At 40.5% G+C, this 22,884-nt stretch overlaps 1 protein-coding gene across 1 annotated transcript in view; it reads left to right on the plus strand.

Annotated features, from left to right (window-relative positions):
- The window catches only part of TMTC1 (transmembrane O-mannosyltransferase targeting cadherins 1), a 318,256-nt gene that overhangs the window by 17,327 nt on the left and 278,045 nt on the right, over window positions 1-22,884 (plus strand). The window contains exons 2-3 of the mRNA XM_052640320.1: window positions 8,914-9,091; window positions 19,104-19,177. Of these exons, the coding sequence (XP_052496280.1) occupies window positions 8,914-9,091; window positions 19,104-19,177 (252 nt within the window). The remainder of the gene's footprint in view (window positions 1-8,913; window positions 9,092-19,103; window positions 19,178-22,884) is intronic.

The raw sequence follows: 22,884 nt of genomic DNA on the forward strand, positions 1-22,884 counted from the left end.
TCAGTTCAGTTGCTCAGTCATGTCCGACTCTGTGACCCCATGAATCGCAGCACGCCAGGCCGCCATGTCCATCACCAACTCCCAGAGTTCACCCAAACTCATGTCCATTGAGTCGGTGATGCCATCCAACCATCATCGCATCCTCTGTCGTCCCCTTCTCCTCCTGCCCTCAATCTTTCCCAGCATCAGGGTCTTATCCAATGAGTCAGCTCTTCGCATCAGGTGGCCAAAGTATTGGAGTTTCAGCTTCAACAATAGTCCTTCTAATGAACAACCAGGACTGATCTCCTTTAGGATGGACTGGCAGGATCTCCTTGCAGTCCAAGGGACTCTCAAGAGTCTTCTCCAACACCACAGTTCAAAAGCATGAATTCTTCGGCACTCAGCTTTCTTTATAGTCCAACTCTCACATCCATACATAACTACCAGAAAAACCATGGCCTTGATTAGAAGGAACTTTGTTGACAGAGTAATGTCTCTTCTTTTTAATATGCTGTCTAGGTTGATCATAACTTTCCTTCCAAGGAGTAAGTGTCTTCTAATTTCATGGCTGCAATCACCATCTGCAGTGATTTTGGAGCCCAAAAAATGAAGCCACTGTTTCCACTGTTTCCCCATCTATTTCCCATGAAGTGATGGGACCAGATGCCATGATCTTAGTTTGCTGAATACTGAGCTTTAAAGCCACCTTTTTCACTCTCTTCTTTCACTTTCATCAAGAGGCTTTTTAGTTCTTCACTTTCTGCCATAAGGGTGGTATCATCTGCATATCTGAGGTTATTGATATTTCTCCCGGCAATCTTGATTCCAGCTTGTGCTTCTTCCAGCCCAGCGTTTCTCATGATGTACTCTGCATATAAGTTAAATAAACAGGATGACAATATACAGCCTTGACGCAGTCCTTTTCCTATTTGGAAACAGTCTGTTGTTCCATGTCCAGTTCTAACTGTTGCTTCCTGTCCTGCATACAGGTTTCTCAAGAGGCAAGTCAGGTGGTCTGGTATTCCCATGTCTTTCAGAATTTTCCACAGTTTATTGTGATCCACACAGTCAAAGGCTTTGGCATAGTCAATAAAGCAGAAATAGATGTTTTTCTGGAACTCTCTTGCTTTTTCGATGATCCAGCGGATGTTGGCAATTTGATCTCTGGTTCCTCTGCCTTTTCTAAAACCAGCTTGAACATCTGGAAGTTCACAGTTCACATATTTCTGAAGCCTGCCTTTGAGAATTTTGAGCATTACTGTACTAGCATGTGAGATGAGTGCAATTGTGTGGTAGTTTGAGCATTGTTTGGCATTGCCTTTCTTTGGTCATTCAGGTATGACTTAAACCAAATCCCTTATGATTATACAGTGGAAGTGACAAATAGATTTAAGGGACTGTATCTGATAGAGTGCCTGATGAAGTATGGACGGAGGTTCGTAACATTGTATAGGAGACAGGGATCAAGACCATCCCCAAGAAAAAGAAATGCAAAAAAGCAAAATGGCTGTCTGAGGAGGCCTTACAAATAGCTGTGAAAAGAAGAGAAGTGAAAGGTAAAGGAGAAAAGGAAAGATATACCCATTTGAATGCAGAGTTCCAAAGAATTGGAAGGAGAGATAAGAAAGCCTTCCTCAGCGATCAATGCAAAGAAATAGAGGAAAACAATAGAATGGGAAAGACTAGAGATCTCTTCAAGAAAATTAGAGATACCAAGGGAACATTTCATGCAAAGATGGGCTCAATAAAGGACAGAAATGGTATGGACCTAACAAAAGCAGAAGAGTGTGCCTTACTGGGGGGCAAAACCAATGAGTCTTTTCCCCCCTCCTCACCCCTCCTCCTGTGACTGCCCGCTGCCACACTGTCTGACCCTGTGGTCTTGCCTGGGAACTGGTACCAGGAACTGGTGCTGTGTGCTACATGTGCCCTCTCCCTTTTCTGGGCGGTTTTACAAGGAGGCAGAGGAGTTCAGATCGAGAAGGGGCTGTTTGCGTTTTATCTGCCAAAGTCTGGAAGGCTTTCAGCCAGGCAGACATGACTATTAAGAATTTTTTAGGAAAAAAGTTTTATTTCCTACTGCTTGGCCTAGTTTTAAATTAGAAATGAAAGTTATCAAATAAACTTAGAGATTATTTGAGTAGAAAGGAAAAGATGATTTTTTTCCAACTTCCAGCTTAATGTCAATTTATTTGTTCATTCATATGGCAGAAAGTGAAGAGGAACTAAAAGCCTCTTGATGAAAGTGAAAGTGGAGAGTGAAAAGTTGGCTTAAAGCTCAACATTCAGAAAATGAAGATCATGGCATCTGGTCCCATCACTTCATGGGAAATAGATGGGGAAACAGTGGAAACAGTGTCAGACTTTATTTTTGGGGGCTCCAAAATCACTGCAGATGGTGACTGCAGCCATGAAATTAAAAGCCACTTACTTCTTAGAAGAAAAGTTATGACCAACCTAGATAGCATATTGAAAAGCAGAGACATTAGTTTGCCAACAAAGGTCCATCTAGTCAAGGATATGGTTTTTCCAGGGGTCATGTATGGATGTGAGAGTTGGACTGTGAGGAGGGCTGAGCACCGAAGAATTGATGCTTTTGAACTGTGGTGTTGCAGAATACTCTTGAGAGTCCCTTGGACTGCAAGGAGACCCAACCAGTCCATTCCAAAGGAGATCAGCCCAGGGATTTCTTTGGAAGGAATGATGCTAAAGCTGAAACTCTAGTACTTTGGCCACCTCATGTGAAGAGTTGACTCATTGTAAAATACTCTGATGCTGGGAGGGATTGGGGACAGGAAGAGAAGGGGACGACAGAGGATGAGATGGCTGGATGGCATCACCGACTCGATGGACTTGAGTCTGAGGGAACTCCGGGAGTTGGTGATGGACAGGGAGGCCTGGTGTTCTGCGATTCATGGTGTCGCAAAGAACTGGACACGACTGAGCAACTGAACTGAACTGAAACCTTCATTTAGAATCTACTGTGTCCCAACTGAGATGGATACAATGACAAAAACGTTAATTTCAAGCAATGAATGAAAAATTATCATAACACTTGTGGGATATAGTAAATGAGTTTTTAAAAACTGATTAAATGCTGTAATGGAAGGACGTTCATGGTGGCATGAAACCTGAGATTGTTCTCTGCAGATAGTATTTAAGGCAGGCTGTTGTCAGGCTTCTGTGTGAACATTCCTGCTTATCTCCCCACTGATTTTAGCTTTAGATATTACCTTTTTCTTTGAGCTGAAGTCTGCCTCCCAGTAGTTGGAAGACCCCGTGGCAAATTATGAGCACTTGAACCACCTCAGTTGGCACCCAGATATTTCCATGTGGCCATGGAAGCCCAGAGTTGCCATGTCTTTTAAGATTTGAAGAAAAGTTGGAAATTTTTATATGAAATCACCTGTTTTATTGTGTGTTAGCATGTACCAGGGATAGACACTGGGGATAAAGCTGTAAATATGCCATAGAGCCTTTCCCCTGAAAAACATGGTTTCATACCTGTCTGTCATCTTTCTGCAGGCTGAGCATTACCCCTTCCTCAAACCTACCTCCCTGAGACATCACTTTGAGACTCCCTCCCCCAGAATCCTGAAGCTGTCCTGTGAAGGTACTCTAGCATTTAAGTAACACCCTGCGGGGCTGCTGCCCCATGTTGGATATCACCCCCTTCCCTCTCCCATCCACAGGGAGAACGCCTCTATCTTCCTTATCTCAGTACCTGGTAGGTTCTCCTCCTGCTGGAATTCTCATACTATGAATTACTTTTCTCTCTTTCTCCTACTATGCGATTAACTCCTTGGTGGCAGGTGCCATGTCTTCTGTTTGTTCCTCTGGGCCCTACATTATACCCAGCAACTAGCAGGTATTCAGTAAATATCTGTTAGAGTGCACTGAAATGAAAAATACTGACTTAGGCAGTTCCCTGACTAACAGTGTTGGTGCTTTGGTCTGTTTTGATAGCTAGGACACAGTAACTCTGAGTTTGGAAGGAATGATGCTAAAGCTGAAACTCCAGTACTTTGGCCACCTCATGCGAAGAGTTGACTCATTGGAAAAGACTTTGATGCTGGGAGGGATTGGGGGCAGGAGAAGAAGGGGACGACCGAGGATGAGATGGCTGGATGGCATCACTGACTCGATGGACGCGAGTCTGAGTGAACTCCGGGAGTTGGTGATGGACAGGGAGGCCTGGTGCGCTGCAGTTCATGGGGTTGCAAAGAGTAGGACACGACTGAGCGACTGAACTGAACTGAACTGAACTGAAAAACCCTTGGACAATACCACATGTAGAGTTTTAATCTGGATTGCAAGGATTTTGTTCTATTTTGTGTCTAAAAATGGGTCTTTACTGTTACCCATATTCTGTCTAATTCTGTTAGAATTAGCTATCAATTTTAGTCATTTAAGCTCTTTGTGAAGCTCCGTCTTCAGTACAGTTTCTCTCCTTCCCTGATACAGGCCATGTGCAGGCTTGGTTAGCATACACTATGGATTCATTTAAGCCTTTGATAAAAATATTGGACAGACCAGAGATGATATCAGAACACTGTGACATACCCTGGAGGTCTCCAGCCAAGGAGACATTGATTTAGTATTCACCAGTCTCGGTTAGCTCATATCTATTTTATTCTGTCTTGTATGCCAGGAGATTCTGAGAGGTCCTATTTAATGACATTGTCAAAGATATAACATGTCTATCACACCCCTCTCCAGAAGTTAATCAGTTAAATCCCTTTTGGTGAACCTGTAGTAACTCTCAGAATCAGATATTCTTTTTCCAGTGCCCACACATAGGATATATTCAAAACTTTTGTTACCATTTCATCTTAAGCTCACTTATCTATCATTTGGAGAGTTCAAGCTCCATCTTTTTAGATATCTGGGAAATTCTCGTAACTAGATTTTTGGTGACTTCTCAAAGCTTAGATTAAGGTACCAGGTGAGGGACTTTCACACTGTTACCTTAACTCTACAGTGGTTCCCCATTCAGCAACTTATTTTTGTATTTTGGATCTAATTTAATTCATTTGCAACACCAAACACTCACTCCTAATCAATTTCCAGAAATAATCTATATGGATAACATCTGCACATTTTTAGATATGATACATATAGACACATGGATGAGTCATACCGACTATTTTATATCATTTTGGAAGGGGAAAGGAGTGTATGTTAAGTATCTCATAAACATGTCATAACATAGTAAAAACATCATCTTTAATGATGCTTTTACTTGTTAAATGGTTGAATAACAAATAAATTGGAAAAATAGCAAGTCCTTTGTCTTTTAAAAAAAAAAACAACAGTGCTATTATTTGTAATCCAGGGTTATGATCTGAAGTATATCATCGGTGGGAATGTGCCCAGTCATTCAGTCATTTCTGACTCTTTGTGACCCTGTGGACTGTAGCCCACCAGGCTCCTCTGTCCATGGGATTTCCAGGCAAGAATACTGGAGTGTGTTGTCATTTCCTTCTCCAGGGAATAGAGATATACATAAAGATGTATTAGATGTTTTGCCATCCCTGTGTTGCTATTTTTATAATTAACACAATCTTTGTACATTGACAGGAAAATTCCTCTTTCTTTCTCTACTTATACTCACAAGATTTCTAACACCAGATATGTGGGTTTACTCCCACACCAAAGAATTCTCTCACACTTGCTGGGTGTCCTGGAGTTCAATTCAATTTGGACACTGTCTACCTGGAGTTAACATCAGATCCCCCAGGTTAAGAGCTCAGTTCTGCAGAGTGCCTCCACTTCAGATGGCAATCACAAGTACTGGTCCTCAGGTTACTCACATTTATGTCTGAGTTAGCCACAAGCTGGGTCTTCTCTGGTGACTCAGATGGTAAAGAATCCCTCTGTGATGCAGAAGACCCAGCTTGATCCCTGCATCAGGAAGATCCCCTGGAGAAGGGAGTGGTACTAGCTCCAATATTCTTGACCTGGAGAGTTCCATCGACAGAGGAACCTGGCAGGCTACAGTCTCTGGGGGGTCTCAAAGAGTCGGACATGACTGAGAGACTAACGCTTTTACTTTTTGGCCACAAGTTGGGGTTTCCCGTGACCTCCCTCTTCAGACTTGATAATTTGCTATAATGGCTCACAGAACTCAGGGAAACCAGTCTATTATATAAAGAAGGGCGTGATAAATGGTACAGATAATAGCCAGATGAAGAAATGCATCGGGCAGAGCCTGGAGAGTCCTGAATACAGGAGCTTCTGCCCCTGTGGAGTTGGGTTCTGTCACTCTGATGGCACGTTGACATGTTCACCAACCTGGAAGCCTTCCAAACCCCATAGTTCTGGGAATTTTTTTGGAAGTGTCATCATGTAGGTGTGATCAATTATTAGCTCAGTCTCCCTCAACTCTCCTCTTCCGGAGGATGGGGGTGGACTAAAAGTTCCAAGCTTCTAATCACGTGTGGTCTTTCTCGTGACCAGCTCCCATGCTGAAGACACCCAGGAGCCCTGTAAGAATCACCTTGTTAAGACAAAAGTCACTCTTATCTCCCAGGGAATTCTAAGAGATTTAGGAGCTCTGTGTCAGGAACCAGAGCCAAACACCAAGTATTAGAACAAAAGGTGCTCCCAGTGCTCTTATCACTTAGGAAACTGCAAGGAATTTAGGAGAGTGGTGCCAGGAACTTGGGGGCAGAGACCAAATATTAAAACAAAAGATATTTCTAGCACCTTTATCGCTTAGGAAATTACAAAGGTTTTAGGGTCTCTAACCAGGAGTTGGGATGAAGATCAAAATACATATTCTTATTGCATCACAGTATCACATGTGTGTGTGTGTGTGTGTGTGTGTGTGTGTGTTTAAATACTTTTCTATTTTTTCCTTACAGAAAATTTCTAGAAGTAGAATTTTGGGGCAAAGGGTGTGCAATTTGTAAAGCCTTTTATATATATTGACAACCTAGAGACCTATCACATATGAGATTGCCTGTTTTCTCTCACTGAGATGAATGTGAATGAATTTTAAATGAATGACTTAGCTAGTCTGGAAAAATCAGCCAGGTGAAGTGGAAACAGTATAAAATCAACGTCAGAGGAGTAGGCTGTCAGGGAACCACCCCCACCTTCCCCAAGGACCGGGACTCCATCTCATCCTTCTCACAGCTCCTCCATCCTGTGCTTTCTTTCTTTCTTTCTTTAAATCTTATTTATTTATTTAATTTTGGCTGTACTGGGTCTTTATTGCTAAGCGGGCTACTCTCTAATTTTGGTGCAGACGCTTCTCATTGTGGTGGCATCTCTTGCTGGGAAGCTTGGACTTTAGGGATCACAGGCTTCAGTCAGTGGGCTCAGGAGTTGAAGCTCCCAGGCTCCAGAGCACTGGCTCAGTAGTTGTGGCGCACCAGCTTAGTTGCTTTACAGCATTTGGGATCTTCTTGGATCAGGGATCAAACTCATGTCACCTGCATTGGCAGGTGGGTTCTTTACCACTGAGCCGGCAGGGAAGCCCCATCCTGTGCTTTCTGATTCCCAGCTGCTCTCTCAGCATGTGTAGGTCCTCTTGTCCTGGAATGGCAGGGATGCTGTTCTCCTTTCTTTAGCCGAACACACCAGTCCCCTTGTTCATGGCCCTTTCTTCTTTCCCTCTGATGGAGGTATTTCACACCAGGTTCCGATCTTAAGCACCTTGGAGTGTGCACAGATGCGTAGGTTTGCAGCACAGCTGTCTTGAATTTTGCACTGGGCCTGGAGTTGGCCAGCAATTCATTTTTTTTAGGCTTAGCTGGGACCATGATTACTTCAGTGGAAATAAAAATTGAGTTGATTAATGACTATGACATTTAGATCCGTGTGTCCAAATAAAGCTTGAGATGTTTAAAATTCTGTAAATTAAAGCTGAATCAACTCAAGTATTTAGAATATGCGTATGCCGTTGCTAAAGTTGACTTTTAGATTCTCAGCTGTTTTTGGCAAAGCGGAGGTAGCTGTATAAGAGAAGCAGGTCAAGAGCGTGAGGATAAAGATATGGAATTACAGTTTTGGTAAAATGGACTGGAGTCTAGATGGCTATAGACAGTACCACTTAGGGTGTGTGTATTCCCCCAAGAGAACCATTCCCTATGCAGTTACATTTTTTTCTATAACCTCACAGACTTATTTGAGGACATTATGTCCTATTCTTAACTTAAATGCTATGTTCAGAAGTCTCTCTGTGAAAGTGTTTAAAATTTTGAACAACAAATTTCTCTGCTCATTGTGGTTCTCTTTTTATTTTCTTTTTGTTGTAATCCTGGAATTCAGATTATGAGATTCTATAGGAACTGATGTTAGCGAACATTGAATACAAATTCTGAAATGCTATGCTCATTCTCACCCTTATATTAATAATTTCAGCTACAACTGGTAATGGTGGGTAGATACCCTGGAGATGCTTTGTGGGGTGGTAATTAACAATGATTCCTTGTACATAATCTAGAAATTTGCTTCCTGGTGTCACTGTGGGTGAGAGAACACAGTCGAACTTGGTTTATCCCAACTTTGACCATAGGTGCCAGTTTCTTGGTCTCTTTCTCATCGCTGGTGAGGACTTGCCTGTGAACACTCAGCTGCTTAGGAAGAGGTGTTAGTGAAGTAAGAGTGCTGAGAGGTGTTTGCATCAGCCAGGGAGTGAGGGAAAAAAGCGAGTGAGGGAAGAAAAGCATTCCACACCTGTCTGCCTTTTCAGTGAGGCCACCAAGTGTTCTGAAGTAATATCATATTGCATTTACAAAGATTTCTGCAGATAGAAAATTTTTTAGATAGGGAAAAACTTATACTCAGATATATAGAATAACCTGATAGTGGAATCATTTAAAAATAATTAAATAACTTACCTTTTAAAGTAATGGATTCCCTTTGCTTTCCTTGTGCTTACCTTCTGTTTGTAGCTAATTCAGTTTTTATTTGTTGTCACAGGCTAAACATCTTTTTGACTGGCATGGACCCATTCTACTTCCACGCAGTAAATGTCATTTTACACTGCCTAGTGACCCTTGTGCTGATGTACACCTGTGACAAAACTGTCTTCAGGAATCGTGGACTTGCTTTTGTTACGGCATTACTTTTTGCCGTGCATCCTGTTCACACAGAGGCGGTGAGTGTCATTGGGACTCAATGAAATAATTAAGCAAAACAGTCATCTTTTTCTCCTCTCAAAACCATGTGAATTTAAAGCTCTACTGAAGTGTTTATCTTTATATATAAATCATTCTGCTTGACAACTTTTCTTTTTAAATGTTCTAATGGCCTTTATTGTACCTCCAGGACTTAACTGCTTTTCTAATAACCACTGTCTTTATTACAGGTAGTCATAAATGACCAGAGTTCCTTATTTGTGGAAAATTTAAGTCCTAATGTGTTTTAAACAGCAAGGGGCATTTTGAGATGCTTAGCATGCTGAGTTATTGTTCCTGCTCTACGATTTTTTAACCTATTCTTGCCCTGCTTAATATTTATAACATTCATGATACAGAACTCTTACGTGCTAGGGTTGTTTAGTTGCTAAGCTGTGTTGGACTCCTGGCAACCCCATGGACTGTAGCCCACCAGACTCCTTGTCCATGGGATTTCCCAGGCAAGAATACTGGAGTGGGTTGCCATTTCCTTCTCCAGGAGACTTTCCTGACCCAGGGATCAAACCCATGTCTCCTGCTTGGCAGGTGGATTCTTTACCACTGAGCCACACAGGAAGCCCAAGAGCTGCGGGAAGACCATAGAAAGTTGAACTGACATTCTTCAAATGAAATACACTTTCAAGACTTACCAGTAGTTTTCCAGGTTAGTTAGTATGAACTGTAGTTATTTGGAGGATGATGAGAAATGTGTTTAGAAAGTATAGATCTGGAGTCTTATTTAAAATATGGGCTTAATCATGCACCAAGATGGTGTCATCTAGCCTGGCTTTGGGAGAAGGCAATGGCAACCCACTCCAGTAGTCTTGCCTGGAAAATCCCATAGGTGGAGGAGCCTGGTAGGCTGCAGTCCATGGTGTTGGGAAGAGTTGGACACGACTGAGCAACTTCACTTTCACTTTTCACTTTCATGCATTGGAGAAGGCAATGGCAACCCACTCCAGTACTCTTGCCTGGAGAATCCCAGGGACGGGGGAGCCTGGTGGGCTGCTGTCTATGGGATTTATGGGGACATGACTGAAGCGACTTAGCAGCAGCAGCAGTAGCCTGGCTTCATGTCTCAGTAACCACAGCTGGTTTATTTTACGTATTGCTGAGGGTGGATGAAGACTTTCCAAGCAATACATGGGTACCACAGTTTTATAAGAATTGTCTCAAGAGTCACAGATTGCATCCGGACATTTTCCTATAGTTCACATCCTACAGTTAACATCCAGACCTGAGAACCTGGGGAAAAGTGTCAAGTTGATTCTCCTCTCCCTCTTCCCCTTTCAGTTGCCTTTTTCTTATATTAAAAAAATAAGGAATGTCTTGCATACATCAGAATCTTACTATGCCCCAGGGATACAAATGGCCCTGTACAGTGAAACAATTTGATATATTGGTGTCAGCCAAGTCTCCTCTAATTAAGGCATCATAAACCCAAAGTAGGTTTATGTCCTTATCTGTCTATACATGTTTCTGTGAAGAAGGCAGCATGGTATTAGAAGTAGGGCAAGGTGGCCTGCAAGATATTTGTCATGGGGATGCATAATACTGTCATTTGATCTAAAGCAAGACATCTGATTTGGCCAATTGGTTTGATAATGAGGACTGGTTAGGCCATATGACGGACATTTGCCACAAACAAAATTCTAAATCTGTAAGCACAAGGTTTTGACACAAGTATATTTAGAGTGATAAGGAAGAAAATTATTTTATAAACAATTACTTTGTTAAGTGTAATTTTCCCAGTCCTTTCTGAGTATTTTGGACTGAACAAGGTGCCTGTAAGTGGAGGGCTGTAAAGTATAAGTAATAATCTTTGCAAAGTCTCAGTCAAGCCTTTTTCCTTAGTTTTAAGAAACTGTGAAAGCAAATGAATCTAATGACAGGTCACTTTAATGACTGGTACACTTCATTTATTTGCTTTCAACCAGGTTAAAGGAGAGCCTGGTAGAGCTGTCAGCTGACAGATCATTAAACATTATGTAAGGTGATAGATTGCTATGATTTTGCAGATAATTTGGGTGTTCAAAGAACTGTCACTGCTGTAACATGGTTACTTCTGTCCTCATTTATGTGAGCTGTGTTCAAATACAAAAGCTACAAATAGAATTGATCCTGCATGCTTCCTTATTCTAACAAAAAGTAATATTCAGTCATAGATAACTGAATTTATTTAAAAAGCCTGCACCTATATTATTGAGGACTGGAAGAAGCACAAGCTGGAATCAAGATTGCCGGGAGAAATATCAGTAACCTCAGCTATGCAGATGACACCACCCTTATGGCAGAAAGTGAAGAGGAACTAAAAAGCCTCTTGATGAAAGTGAAAGAGGAGAGTGAAAAAGTTGGCTTAAAGCTCAACATTCAGAAAACGAAGATCATGGCATCTGGTCCCATCACTTCATGGGAAATAGATGGGGAAACAGTGGAAACAGTGTCAGACTTTATTTTTGGGGGGTCCAAAATCACTGCAGATGGTGACTGCAGCCATGAAATTAAAAGACGCTTACTCCTTGGAAGAAAAGTTATGACCAACGTAGATACCATATTCGAAAGCAGAGACATTACTTTTCCAGCAAAGGTCTGTCTAGTCAAGGCTATGGTTTTTCCAGTGGTCATATATGGATGTGAGAGTTGGACTGTGAAGAAGGCTGAGCGCCGAAGAATTGATGCTTTTGAACTGTGGTGTTGGAGAAGACTCTTGAGAGTCCATTGGACTGCAAGGAGATCCAACCGGTCCATTCTGAAGGAGATCAACCCTGGGATTTCTTTGGAAGGAATGATGCTAAAGCTGAAACTCCAGTACTTTGGCCACCTCATGTGAAGAATTGACTCATTGAAAAAGACTCTGATGCTGGGAGGGATTGGGGGCAGGAGGAGAAGGGGATGGCAGAGGATGAGATGGTTGGATGGCGTCACGGACGCAATGGACATGAGTCTGAGTGAACTCCAGGAGTTGGTGATGGACAGGGAGGCCTGGTGTGCTGCGATTCATGGGGTCGCAAAGAGTCGGACACAACTGAGCGACTGAACTGAACTGAACTGATTCTTTAATAATTTTTATCATTTTTTCTAACTTACACTGTATTTAGCAATTGAAAATAATAATAATTGGAACAATAATACAAAATTGAAAATTCTACAATTTTGAAAATTCAGAAAATGTAGGTGCTTTTGATCACAGGAACTTTAAAAAATTAATCTAATTATATATATTTTTATTATAGACATGATAAGTAGAATATTTTAAAATGTAATTACATAGCATATTAAGAAAAAATTGCTGAGGGGGAAATAAAATGGGAACATGATTTCAAGGGGAAAGGGCACGTGAAATGTGTTATTTAAAGAGCCTGTTTACATTTGTGTACATGGAAGATGATGAGCTTCAAACTGCTGTGGTATGTTTCAGGTTCATTTGGTACATTCAAAACAGTAACTTTATGGCCTATTTTAAAATATCAATTTCTAAAATGCACAGGAAGTTAAATCCTTTGAAGTATTTAAAATTATGATGAAAAACTTTAGATATGAATTTTAAAAGATAAGAGTGATACATAAATTTTCAATATTATTCTTGGATGAAGAGAAATAATCAAGGACCACTACTCCTAGCCATACAGAACATATGATACTGTTTTAATCTAAGCCCATCGACTTCATTATGTTTCTGACAGTTTCTTAGATATATTTGAAAATTCATGCTTAGAGGGTCTTGGGGAAAATTTGTGTAGGAAAGAACAAATGAGTAGAATAAGACCAGTCCTGATTCGGTGCTTGCAGAAAAGGAGAGCATAAAATTCAATGTGATCATGAGCTGATAGAGTTAGGCTGAAGTCAAAAAAAAAGGGAAAATTCTGTTAGCAAAATGACCTTTAAAAGAGTTTCAACCAACTTTCGTACTAATCGGAAAAAAAAATCCATGGTAACACAATTATGGGTACAAAGCAGCCTGAGAGATGGACATTTATTTAGGGAAAAATATTAAACTATTTGCATTTACAAGGAGATAGGGGAGGCATAAGAAAGTAAAGAAATTAGACCTACATAATACACTATACTGGAAAGTAATATCTAGAGACCATTATTTAATTATAGATATTAGTTTGGGTTTCTAAAAAGGAGGACAGAAGGATAGTAAAAAAGAAATGTGCATTATGAAAACAGTGATAAATGATTTAAAAAAAGAAAAACAGACCATAGTGTGGTGAAAGAGGGATTTAGTAGAATATATCCCCTCTCTGTTAAACAAGAATAAAAATGGGACCATCAATTATGACAGGAAGGATAGAGGGTTTGAATTGGGGGGGAAGAAGGTTTACTTTAAGCATGTTGATATAATTAATGATTTGCTTTCTTAATTATATAATCAACAAATTGTTAATGAGTACTTGTTTGGTACAGGCCATTTGCCAGGTGCCAAGGGGATATGTGAGTGGGTAGTGGGGTTCCCTACCCACAGTTTGTTCATAAGCCTCTAGAAAGCCAAAGAGCATATACATAAAAACATACAAGGCAAAGCAATATGTTATAATAAAACTAGAATTCCAGTTAAGGGAAAAGTTATTTCCAACTTAAATCGAGATGAACACATTGATTTATTTACTTAATTTTTCAATAAATATTTGAGTGACTGGAATATAGTCAGTCAATGCAGGGCTATACAGTGAATAAGATAGACCTTTCTCATTGAAAACCTTGTGATTCTTGGGTTTCCTGACAGTACATTTCTTGGGAAATTTATGGGTTTTTTCTTAATTCTGAATCATGAGAAAAATCAGTAGAGAAATTAGGAAAATGGGGGAAATCATTGAAATTCTCCTATGAGAATTAAAACTTAACAGTCATCACAGAGACATTACTGTTCGAATTAATGCTCATATGTCAAATCAAAAACAAGAACAGGAAATGCTTACACACGGAGTTGAAGGTTAGGGTGAACATTTCCAAGGCTGGAACAGAGTACTCGGGGAAAAAATTGGTTGTGATCTAATCAGCACATCTAGCTTTCAGCTGTGGCCCTGTGTTAAGTGTGTGTTCCTGCTCAGTCTGATACTAGGAGAACTCATTTTGCAGATAACATAATTGATAGCTTTATACATATAGTATACTTCATACATGGGCTTCCCTTGTAGCTCAGCTCAGCTAGTAAAGAATCCACCTGCAATGAGAGAGGCTTGGGTTTGATCATATTTCATACAAATCCTATGAGTGATAGTCCAAGAAGTAACAAGTTCTGGGGGCAAATGAAGTCCTTAACTGGCAGTTTCCACTTGTGATTCTGTAAAGCTTGCTAGGAGATCTGAACGTTAATTATTTGAATTCAACTCAATTAGGTTTACTGATGTTATTCAAATGTTTAAATATTTCTTAAAGGAATACATTTCCCAGGTTACAACTACCCAATTGGTGATGGAGCTTGAGGGCAGAAATAATTGCTGCCCGTCTCTGTATTCATATCTTTGACTGGTCTTTCTGTTCTTCCCAGCACCCTATGGTTCAGACTCCATTGTTGTGGAATCAGGCCCAAGGGGCTGCAACTTAACATTTCATCTTTGCTTTCTGTTGCTCACTGCTGCCCCCTTTTCACTAATCCATGCTGTCATCACTTTGTCTTGGCTTAGTGGGTAAAAATCCTCCCGCTACGCAGGAGATGTGGATTCGATCCCTGGGTCGGGAAGATGCCCTGGAGAAGGAAATGGCAATCCACTCCAGTATTCTTGCCTGAAAAATCCCATGGACAGAGGGGCCTAGCAGGCTACAGTCCATTGGGTCACAAAAAGTCAGACATGATTAGCAAGTAAACACACACACACACACACACACACACACACACACACACACACACTCATCACTTTATGCCTTCCCAGCCAGAAACACCCACATGCTTTCAGACCTCTCTTTCCTCTCCCTGGAATGCTGCATTCCCTTTCTGGCCCAGAATTGACATCTCCCTGTCTCAAGTTTCCTGAAGTCCTCCATGCCTGACCTGTAAGTCCCAGTGAATACAGCCAGCCTTTCCACAAAGCCTTCCCAGATCCTGCAGTCCAAATTAATCCCTTCAGTCTTCTCATGGCTGTGATTTCTCCCCTTTACAATGCATGCAGTTTCCTTGTAACTTCTTAATCCCCTTTTTTGACTCCCCAGCAGATACTAACTGCTTGGGGCAGGCTTTATCCCTCCAGCTGGCGTAATACCTGGCAAAGAGGAGGCGCTTGGAAAATGTTTGTTGAAGGGAGTGATACATGTACTTACTGAACAAGATGACATTGACAAATTGACTTGCAGTGTTTGGCTGGTCTGGACATATATTAGCTGATGACAGTCACTTTGTTTTTAAGACACTAGCCTTCTTGCCTCCAGAGACCCCAGCTTAACAAGGATGTAGAATAGGGGTTCAGTGACTGCGTGGGGGTTTGGAGCTGGCAGCAGAGTCTCGATGTTAGCTCTGACTTTTCAACACCCCTTCTGAGCTTCTGCTCCAAGGGACACTACTTTCTTTATATCTGGGCACATCCAGCTGGCACATGCTGCTGTTGCTGCTGTTTGCCAGCAGAGCTAACTGACTACAGTTCGAGAAGCAGGGCTCCAGGTGCCTTCACAGTGTTAGTTTCACTCACCTAACTTGTGATTGCCCTGTTCCAGCTTGGTACCCCCACTACCAACTTGTGAGCCTTACTGTGTCTGAGTTGGCCACAATCAGCTGTGCTGTGGTAGCTGTCCCTCTGGGCCCAGATGCCTGGCCTCATCCCACTACCTTGTTGCTGGGGAGCTGGGCTCTCTGTTTAACCTTCCAGAGGTCTTGCAGGTGATGCTGAGCTCAGTGCTCTAAGAGGCAGTGGTGTAGAATGAGCAGAACTAGACTTCAGAAGTGAATTGTGTGCAGTTGTAACTTTACAGACTGCGAGTCTGAGCCGGGCCTTGACACTGAGTGAAACCACACTGTCACTGCCTACTTCCCTCATGCATTCTTCCTGACGTGGCACGCAAGTTCCTTATAGATTAAGGGATCAATGAACAGCATGTGGCCTGAACAGCCACTTTAGGTAAGAGCTTTCAGTTCTATACTGCCAATGAAATTCTTTGGCCATGTCCAGGTTTCTCTTGATGTGGATTAGACTAGAATTTTTCTCAATTATGTGACTCGCTATCCATCCAGATGCAGGTATTTAATTGAATTATTTTTTATTTAGATTAACTAATAGATATATTGGATTATCTAGTAAAGTTAACATAAAATATCACACATGTAAACCTTAATGTAAAAAGATGATTTCTATAGGTCACACAGGAAAACCTCAGTGATAAGAATCTCCCTTCCTTGCTCTGCAGAGAAAAGGAAGACAGAAGGGCATCAACACCAAATGGGCACTTTATATATTGGGTTGGCCAAAAAGTTCATTTGGAAAAACCCAAAAAACTTTTTGGCCAACCCAATATATCATTTTACTTATTATGGCAGTAACATGCGGTAGGGGGTACAATACTCATTTTAAAAATAACGAAACCAAATCTCAGAACTTAGAGATAACAAAGTTGAGTCTCACTCAGATGGCAAGAGGAGTCTATATTCAAGCCTTGGGTGGTCTAGCTCCATGCATGTGTCATCACCTCTCCTTTATGATTGCAAAGTGTGCTTATTATTTGAGGATATTTATGCCAAAGCCTTTGACTGTGTGGATCACAATAAACTGTGGAAAATTCTGAAAGAGAAGGGGATACCAGAATACCTGACCTGCCTCTTGAGAAATCTGTATGCAGGTCAGGAAGCAACAGTTAGAACTGGACATGGAACAATAGACTGTTTCCAAATAGGAAAAGGAGTACATCAAGGCTGTATATTGTCACCCTGCTTGTTTAACTTATATGCAGAGTACATCATGAGAAACGCTGGACTGGAAGAAACACAAGCTGGGATCAAGATTGCCGGGAGAAATATCAATATCCTCAGATATGCAAATGACACCACCCTTATGGCAGAAAGTGAAGAGGAACTAAAAAGCCTCTTGATGTAAGTGAAAGAGGAGAGTGAAAAAGTTGGCTTAAAGCTCAACATTCGGAAAATGAAGATCATGGCATCCAGTCCCATCACTCCATGGGAAATAGATGGGGAAACAGTAGAAACAGTGTCAGACTTTATTTTTTTGGGCCCCAAAATCACTGCAGATGGTGACTGCAGCCATGAAATTAAAAGACGCTTACTCCTTGGAAGAAAAGTTATGACAAACCTAGATAGCATGTTCAAAAGCAGAGACATTACTTTGCAGACTAAGGTCTTAAAGGCTATGGTTTTTCCAGTAGTCATGTATGGATGTGAGAGTTGGACTGTGAAGGCTGAGAGCCAAAGAATTGATGGTTTTGAACTGTGGTGTTGGAGAAGACTCTTGAGAGTCCCTTGGACTGCAAGGAGATCCAACCAGTCCATTCTGAAGGAGATCAACCCTGGGATTTCTTTGGAAGGGATGATGCTAAAGCTGAAACTCTAGTACTTTGGCCACCTCATGCGAAGAGTTGACTCATTGGAAGACTCTGATGCTGGGAGGGATTGGGGGCAGGAGGAGAAGGGGATGACAGAGGATGAGATGGCTGGATGGCATCACGGACTCGATGGATGTGAGTCTGAGTGAACTCCAGGAGATGGTGATGGACAGGGAGGCCTGGTGTGCTGCGATTCATGGGGTCGTAAAGAGTCAGACACGACTGAGCGACTGAACTGAACTGAACTGATAGGTATATTTCTCAGAAATCTACTTTCTGATATTAACTGTTGATTGATTCTCCAACACACCATCGGCTTCAGGTCCTCTGTGATTTGGGTGAAGCTGTTTTCTGTGCCTGAATGTCAAATCTGTTCATTTCTTTTGCAAACTCTTCCTCCCCATGTGAGCTTTTCTTTGAAACTTTCTTTGAACCATACCCCAGTTTTTCCTTCATAATTTTATTTCTTGGATTAAAAAAAATCAAGAGAAATGTACACATTTTAAATAGTGTAATAATACAAATATTTATAAATAGGCATCTATCCCCCACTCCTCTTCCATTTCAGTCCCTTTCTGAAGTAACACAGTGAAAACAAAATTTTAAACTTAAGAAGTGTAATGACCATATTACTCTTTATCCAGAGTCACCAGTTTTTAACCTTTCGCAGCATTTGCTTTATCATCCTTGCTCTCTTTCTCCTTCAATATATAGAAATATTTTTTATTTTCTGAAACATTTGATAGTAGGTTGTGTAATGCATGCTACTTTATACCTTAATAATTTAGTTGTGAGGTGTTTTTTCTAAAACCATGGTCATTAGTCACTGTTTCTTTTTAGCTTCTTTCAATCTTAAGTTTGTAACAGTTACCAGTCTTCACTGTCTATTATATTATTTATATCTTTAGATGTAATTAAAATTATATATTATGATGTATATAATGTTATTGTATGTTATCAATGTGATATTTGTTATAATAATATATACTATGTTGCATAAATATATATAAATTATAATACAAATATATAATCAAATTTATATTATATAATTTATAACATGATTTACATATATAGCATATTATATTAAAATTTATAATATAAATAAAATTATGAAATATATATAAGTACAATAATATAAGAACATCTGAAAATAAAATACAAATTTATAACATATATAGTATATCTGTAATTGTAATATATGTATGACATTGAAAATATGTTATACGTAGTACTATAATATGATAGATTATGAGTTGTATTATAGTCAAGAAAGGCTAAAAATAAAGTTAAGCATGAAAATCTTGCCCCTTTCTTCCTTTCTATCTCCTTCTTTAAAATTACTGTTAAATGTTTAGGATAACCAGAAGTGAGTAGTCATATATCAGAAATTGAAGAATAATGTGTTTTCTAATTTACTGTTTCTTTCATTCCTCTAAAAACAAATACATTGCTGTTATGGGTCTCTGAGAAAGTGGTTTTCTAAGGTTTTTATTTTTTCAAAATTTGTAGGTGGCTGGAATTGTTGGCAGAGCTGATGTGTTGGCATGCCTGCTGTTTCTTTTGGCCTTTCTCTCTTATAATAGGTATGTATGGCTAAGAATGCCCTTGTCTGTGTTTACAGTCATGCTCTTCCCTGGGAGTTTCTGCTATGTGTGTGTGTGTGTGTTTGTGTGTAGCTTCTGAGCTCCTTCCTGAGAGAGGAGGGAAGCTTCTTGGCTGTGAGATAACCGTGAGCTTCCTGGAGACTTGGCGTAGGAAACTGTCTCTTAGCCAAAGACTAGGCTGTTGTGTTTTCCAGCTATATTCTGAACTATGTCATAGCCTCTTAAAAGGACTGCCCTCCCAGTGCTGGGAAGATAAGCTCTAGCTTCTTGATTTCTCTTACTGAGAATGGAATTTGAAATTAGCTCTGAGCCAAATTATACTGGATATAGTCCTGTCTTCTATTTAACTATGATTTGTTTAATTTGTCCTTTTCATTTTGGTCTTAGTTTTTTTCCCCCCTCTTTATTATACTCATTAAAGGAGCTTAAAGCTTAAAATGACAAGGCCGAATTGAAAGTACTATTTCTCAACTGTGATTTTCTAATTTGTACATCATTTCATCAAAATACAGAAGCTTCTTGCTTTGTGAGACTGAAAAGCAATAAAACAATCTTCCATTATATTGCCCCTTTCCCCGCAAGATGATCAGATTCTCACCTGAGTTGTGACATAGGCAAAGGGGTGGGTTAAAAATAGGATGTAATATACAATGCAATATTACTCAGCCATAAAAAGGAATGCATTTGAGTCAGTTCTGATGAGGTGGATGAATCTAGAACCTATTATACACAGTGAAGTGAGTCAGAAAGAGAAAGATAAATATCATATTCTAAAACATATATACAGAATCTGGAAAAATGGTACTGAAGAATTTATTTACAGGGCAACAATGGAGAAACAGACATAGAGAATAGACTTACGAACCTGGGAAGAAGGGAGGAAAGGGTGAGATGAATAGAAAGAGTAACATGGAAACTTACATTCAGTTCAGTTCAGTTCAGTTTAGTCGCTCAGTCGTGTCCGACTCTTTGCAACCCCATGAATCGCAGCACACCAGGCCTCCCTGTCCATCACCATCTCCCAGAGTTCACTCAGACTCACGTCCATCAAGTCCGTGATGCCATCCAGCCATCTTATCCTCGGTCGTCCCCTTCTCCTCCTGCCCCCAATCCCTCCCAGCATCAGTCTTTTCCAATGAATCAACTCTTTGCATGAGGTGGCCAAAGTACTGGAGCTTCAGCTTTAGCATCATTCCTTCCAAAGAAATCCCAAGGTTGATCTCCTAAATAATGGACTGGTTGGATCTCCTTGCCCGTATGTAAAATAGATAGCCAAGGGGAATTTGCTGTATGGCTCAGGAAACTCAAACAGGGACTCTGTATCAACCTATAGGGATGGGGTTGGGAGGGAGGTGGGAGGCAGGTTCAAAAGGGAGGGGATATATGTATACCTATGGCTGATTCATGTTGAGGTTTGACAGAAAACAGCAAAAGTCTATAAAGCAATTATACTTAAATTAAAAAAAAATTTTTTTTTAATCTAAAAAAAAAAGAATGTAATGGCGGCGGTGACTCAGTGGCTGGCCCAGATAAAGGGGGACAGTGAACCATTGCCCTGCTTCATGGAGTGATGCCTAGTTAAGGATTTATAAACCTTGATCTTTGGGTCAGTTCATTGGCCTATAATCTTACAAAACACAGTGACTGCAAGGAACACAGTTCTAAACCAGTGGTTCTCCATACGGGAGAAATTTGTCCATGTTGTCCCCAGGGACATTTGCAATGTCTGGAGATATTTTTGCTCACCTGGCAAGTGAGTGGAGGCCAAGGATTCTGAAGCCTGTACAACAGCCCTTGTAACAATCATCTTCCCTGAGCTGTGCTGAGAATCCTTGTTGTAAACCAGCTTAGACCTTGGATCAAGGATGAACTGAATTAAACCTTATAAAGTTTTGGTTTAAGACCAAAACCTTTTCTTAATATAGGACCAAGCTTCTATCCTGGCTTTGTAGCCTCCCACTGCATTTCATGAGTGTGTGCTAAGTAGCTCAGTCGTGTCCTATTCTTTGTGACTTCATGGACTGTAGCCTGCCAGGCTCCTCTGTCCATGGGATTCTCCAGGCAAGAATACTGGAGTGGGTTGCCATTTCCGTCTCCAGGGCATCTTCCTGATCCAAGGATTGAACCCATGTCTCTTGGGTCTCCAGCACTGGCAGAAGGATTCTTTACCATTGTGTCACCTGGGAAGTCCCTCATGGCATTGCTAGTTATATATGAGTGTTGTGAAAATATTAAAAATGTAAACCCAAATTCAACAATTGTTTCCTGTTTGCTCTCATGTTAGAATAAGATTAACAATCACTTTTGAGTGTGAACTTGATCTCTCAGGTCTTTTCTGTGTGTTGATAAACAGGAATGTGAGTGGGTCTGTAGCCTATCCGTACCTGTGTGATAATAAGCCACATTGCTACAGCTTTCTGTTGTGCAGGTCATTCGCGCTTTGAGTAATTTAAGCTGTCAACCAGCTTCGGAGAAAAAGCCTGTCTCCTACAAATTTGGAATATAATTTAGGCAGTTGTTCCAAGACATAACAATAATGGTGAGATGTCACAACTGCAGATGTATTGTCCTACCAAGGAGAGGGAACAAATTGGTGTGTCACCTGCAGAAGGAACTGTGAGGTTTCTTGCTGGGGAGCTGCTTCTGTTTTGTAAGGTTAAAAAAGACTTTACAGCAACTGGAAGGTTTTAGAAAATCCCTGCTAGAAATTATGCTGAGAAAGAAAAAAAGTTTTCCCTAAATATTCTCATGGAAAACATACTTAAAACTTCAGATTAGAAACTAATACAACATTGTAAATCAGCTATTCCTCAATTAAAAAAAAAAAAAAACAAAAAACAGATCATCCAGAAGAAAAGAAAAATACTAAAACATCTATATTTTCATCACATTAATGATGATTGTGTTTTGGTATCTATCCAGTGTTTTCTTTGTACAGAAGCATATAAAACACCTTAACAAAAATAATAATAATGATGATGATAAACACAGGATGAGGCACAGGGAGGCATTGACCTGCCCCTTGTTACCTTGTTAGTTAACAACAGAGCTGTGATCTGAACCCAGGAAACCTGGCTCCAGAGTTCATGCATATGGCTTATTATTATTCACTTAATACATATTCACCTAAACATCTTTACATGTCACTAAGTATATCTCTCAGAGAAGGCGATGGCACCCCACTCCAGTACTCTTGCCTGGAAAATCCCATGGACAGAGGAGCCTGGTAGGCTGCAGTCCATGGGGTCGCGAAGAGTTGGACACGACTGAGTGACTTCCCTTTCACTTTTCACTTTCATGCACTGGAGAAGGAAATGGCAACCCACTCCAGTGTTCTTGCCTGGAGAATCCCAGGGATGGGGGAGCCTGGTGGGCTGCCGTCTATGGGATCGCACAGAGTCGGACACGACTGAAGTGACTTAGCAGCAGCAAGTATATCTCTATATACTAGCATTTTAAATGCCTCTTAGTGTTCCTCTGTTATATGCCGTAGTTTACCATAACTTATATGCTTTTATCTAAGTACCAAATTCAGCATTGTCAGTCATTTACTTTTTCCCACCTTTGCAAATTTTATTCTTAAAGATACCTTTGCTCATCTATTTAGAATAAAATGAAATCTGTGTTGGATCTTACCTTTAAAAGGTGACATTTCTTAGCAACCCGTATTTCTTCTTGGAGTAAAA

Source organism: Budorcas taxicolor, chromosome 5, assembly GCF_023091745.1.
Source record: "Budorcas taxicolor isolate Tak-1 chromosome 5, Takin1.1, whole genome shotgun sequence".
NCBI classification, from domain to species: domain Eukaryota; kingdom Metazoa; phylum Chordata; class Mammalia; order Artiodactyla; family Bovidae; genus Budorcas; species Budorcas taxicolor.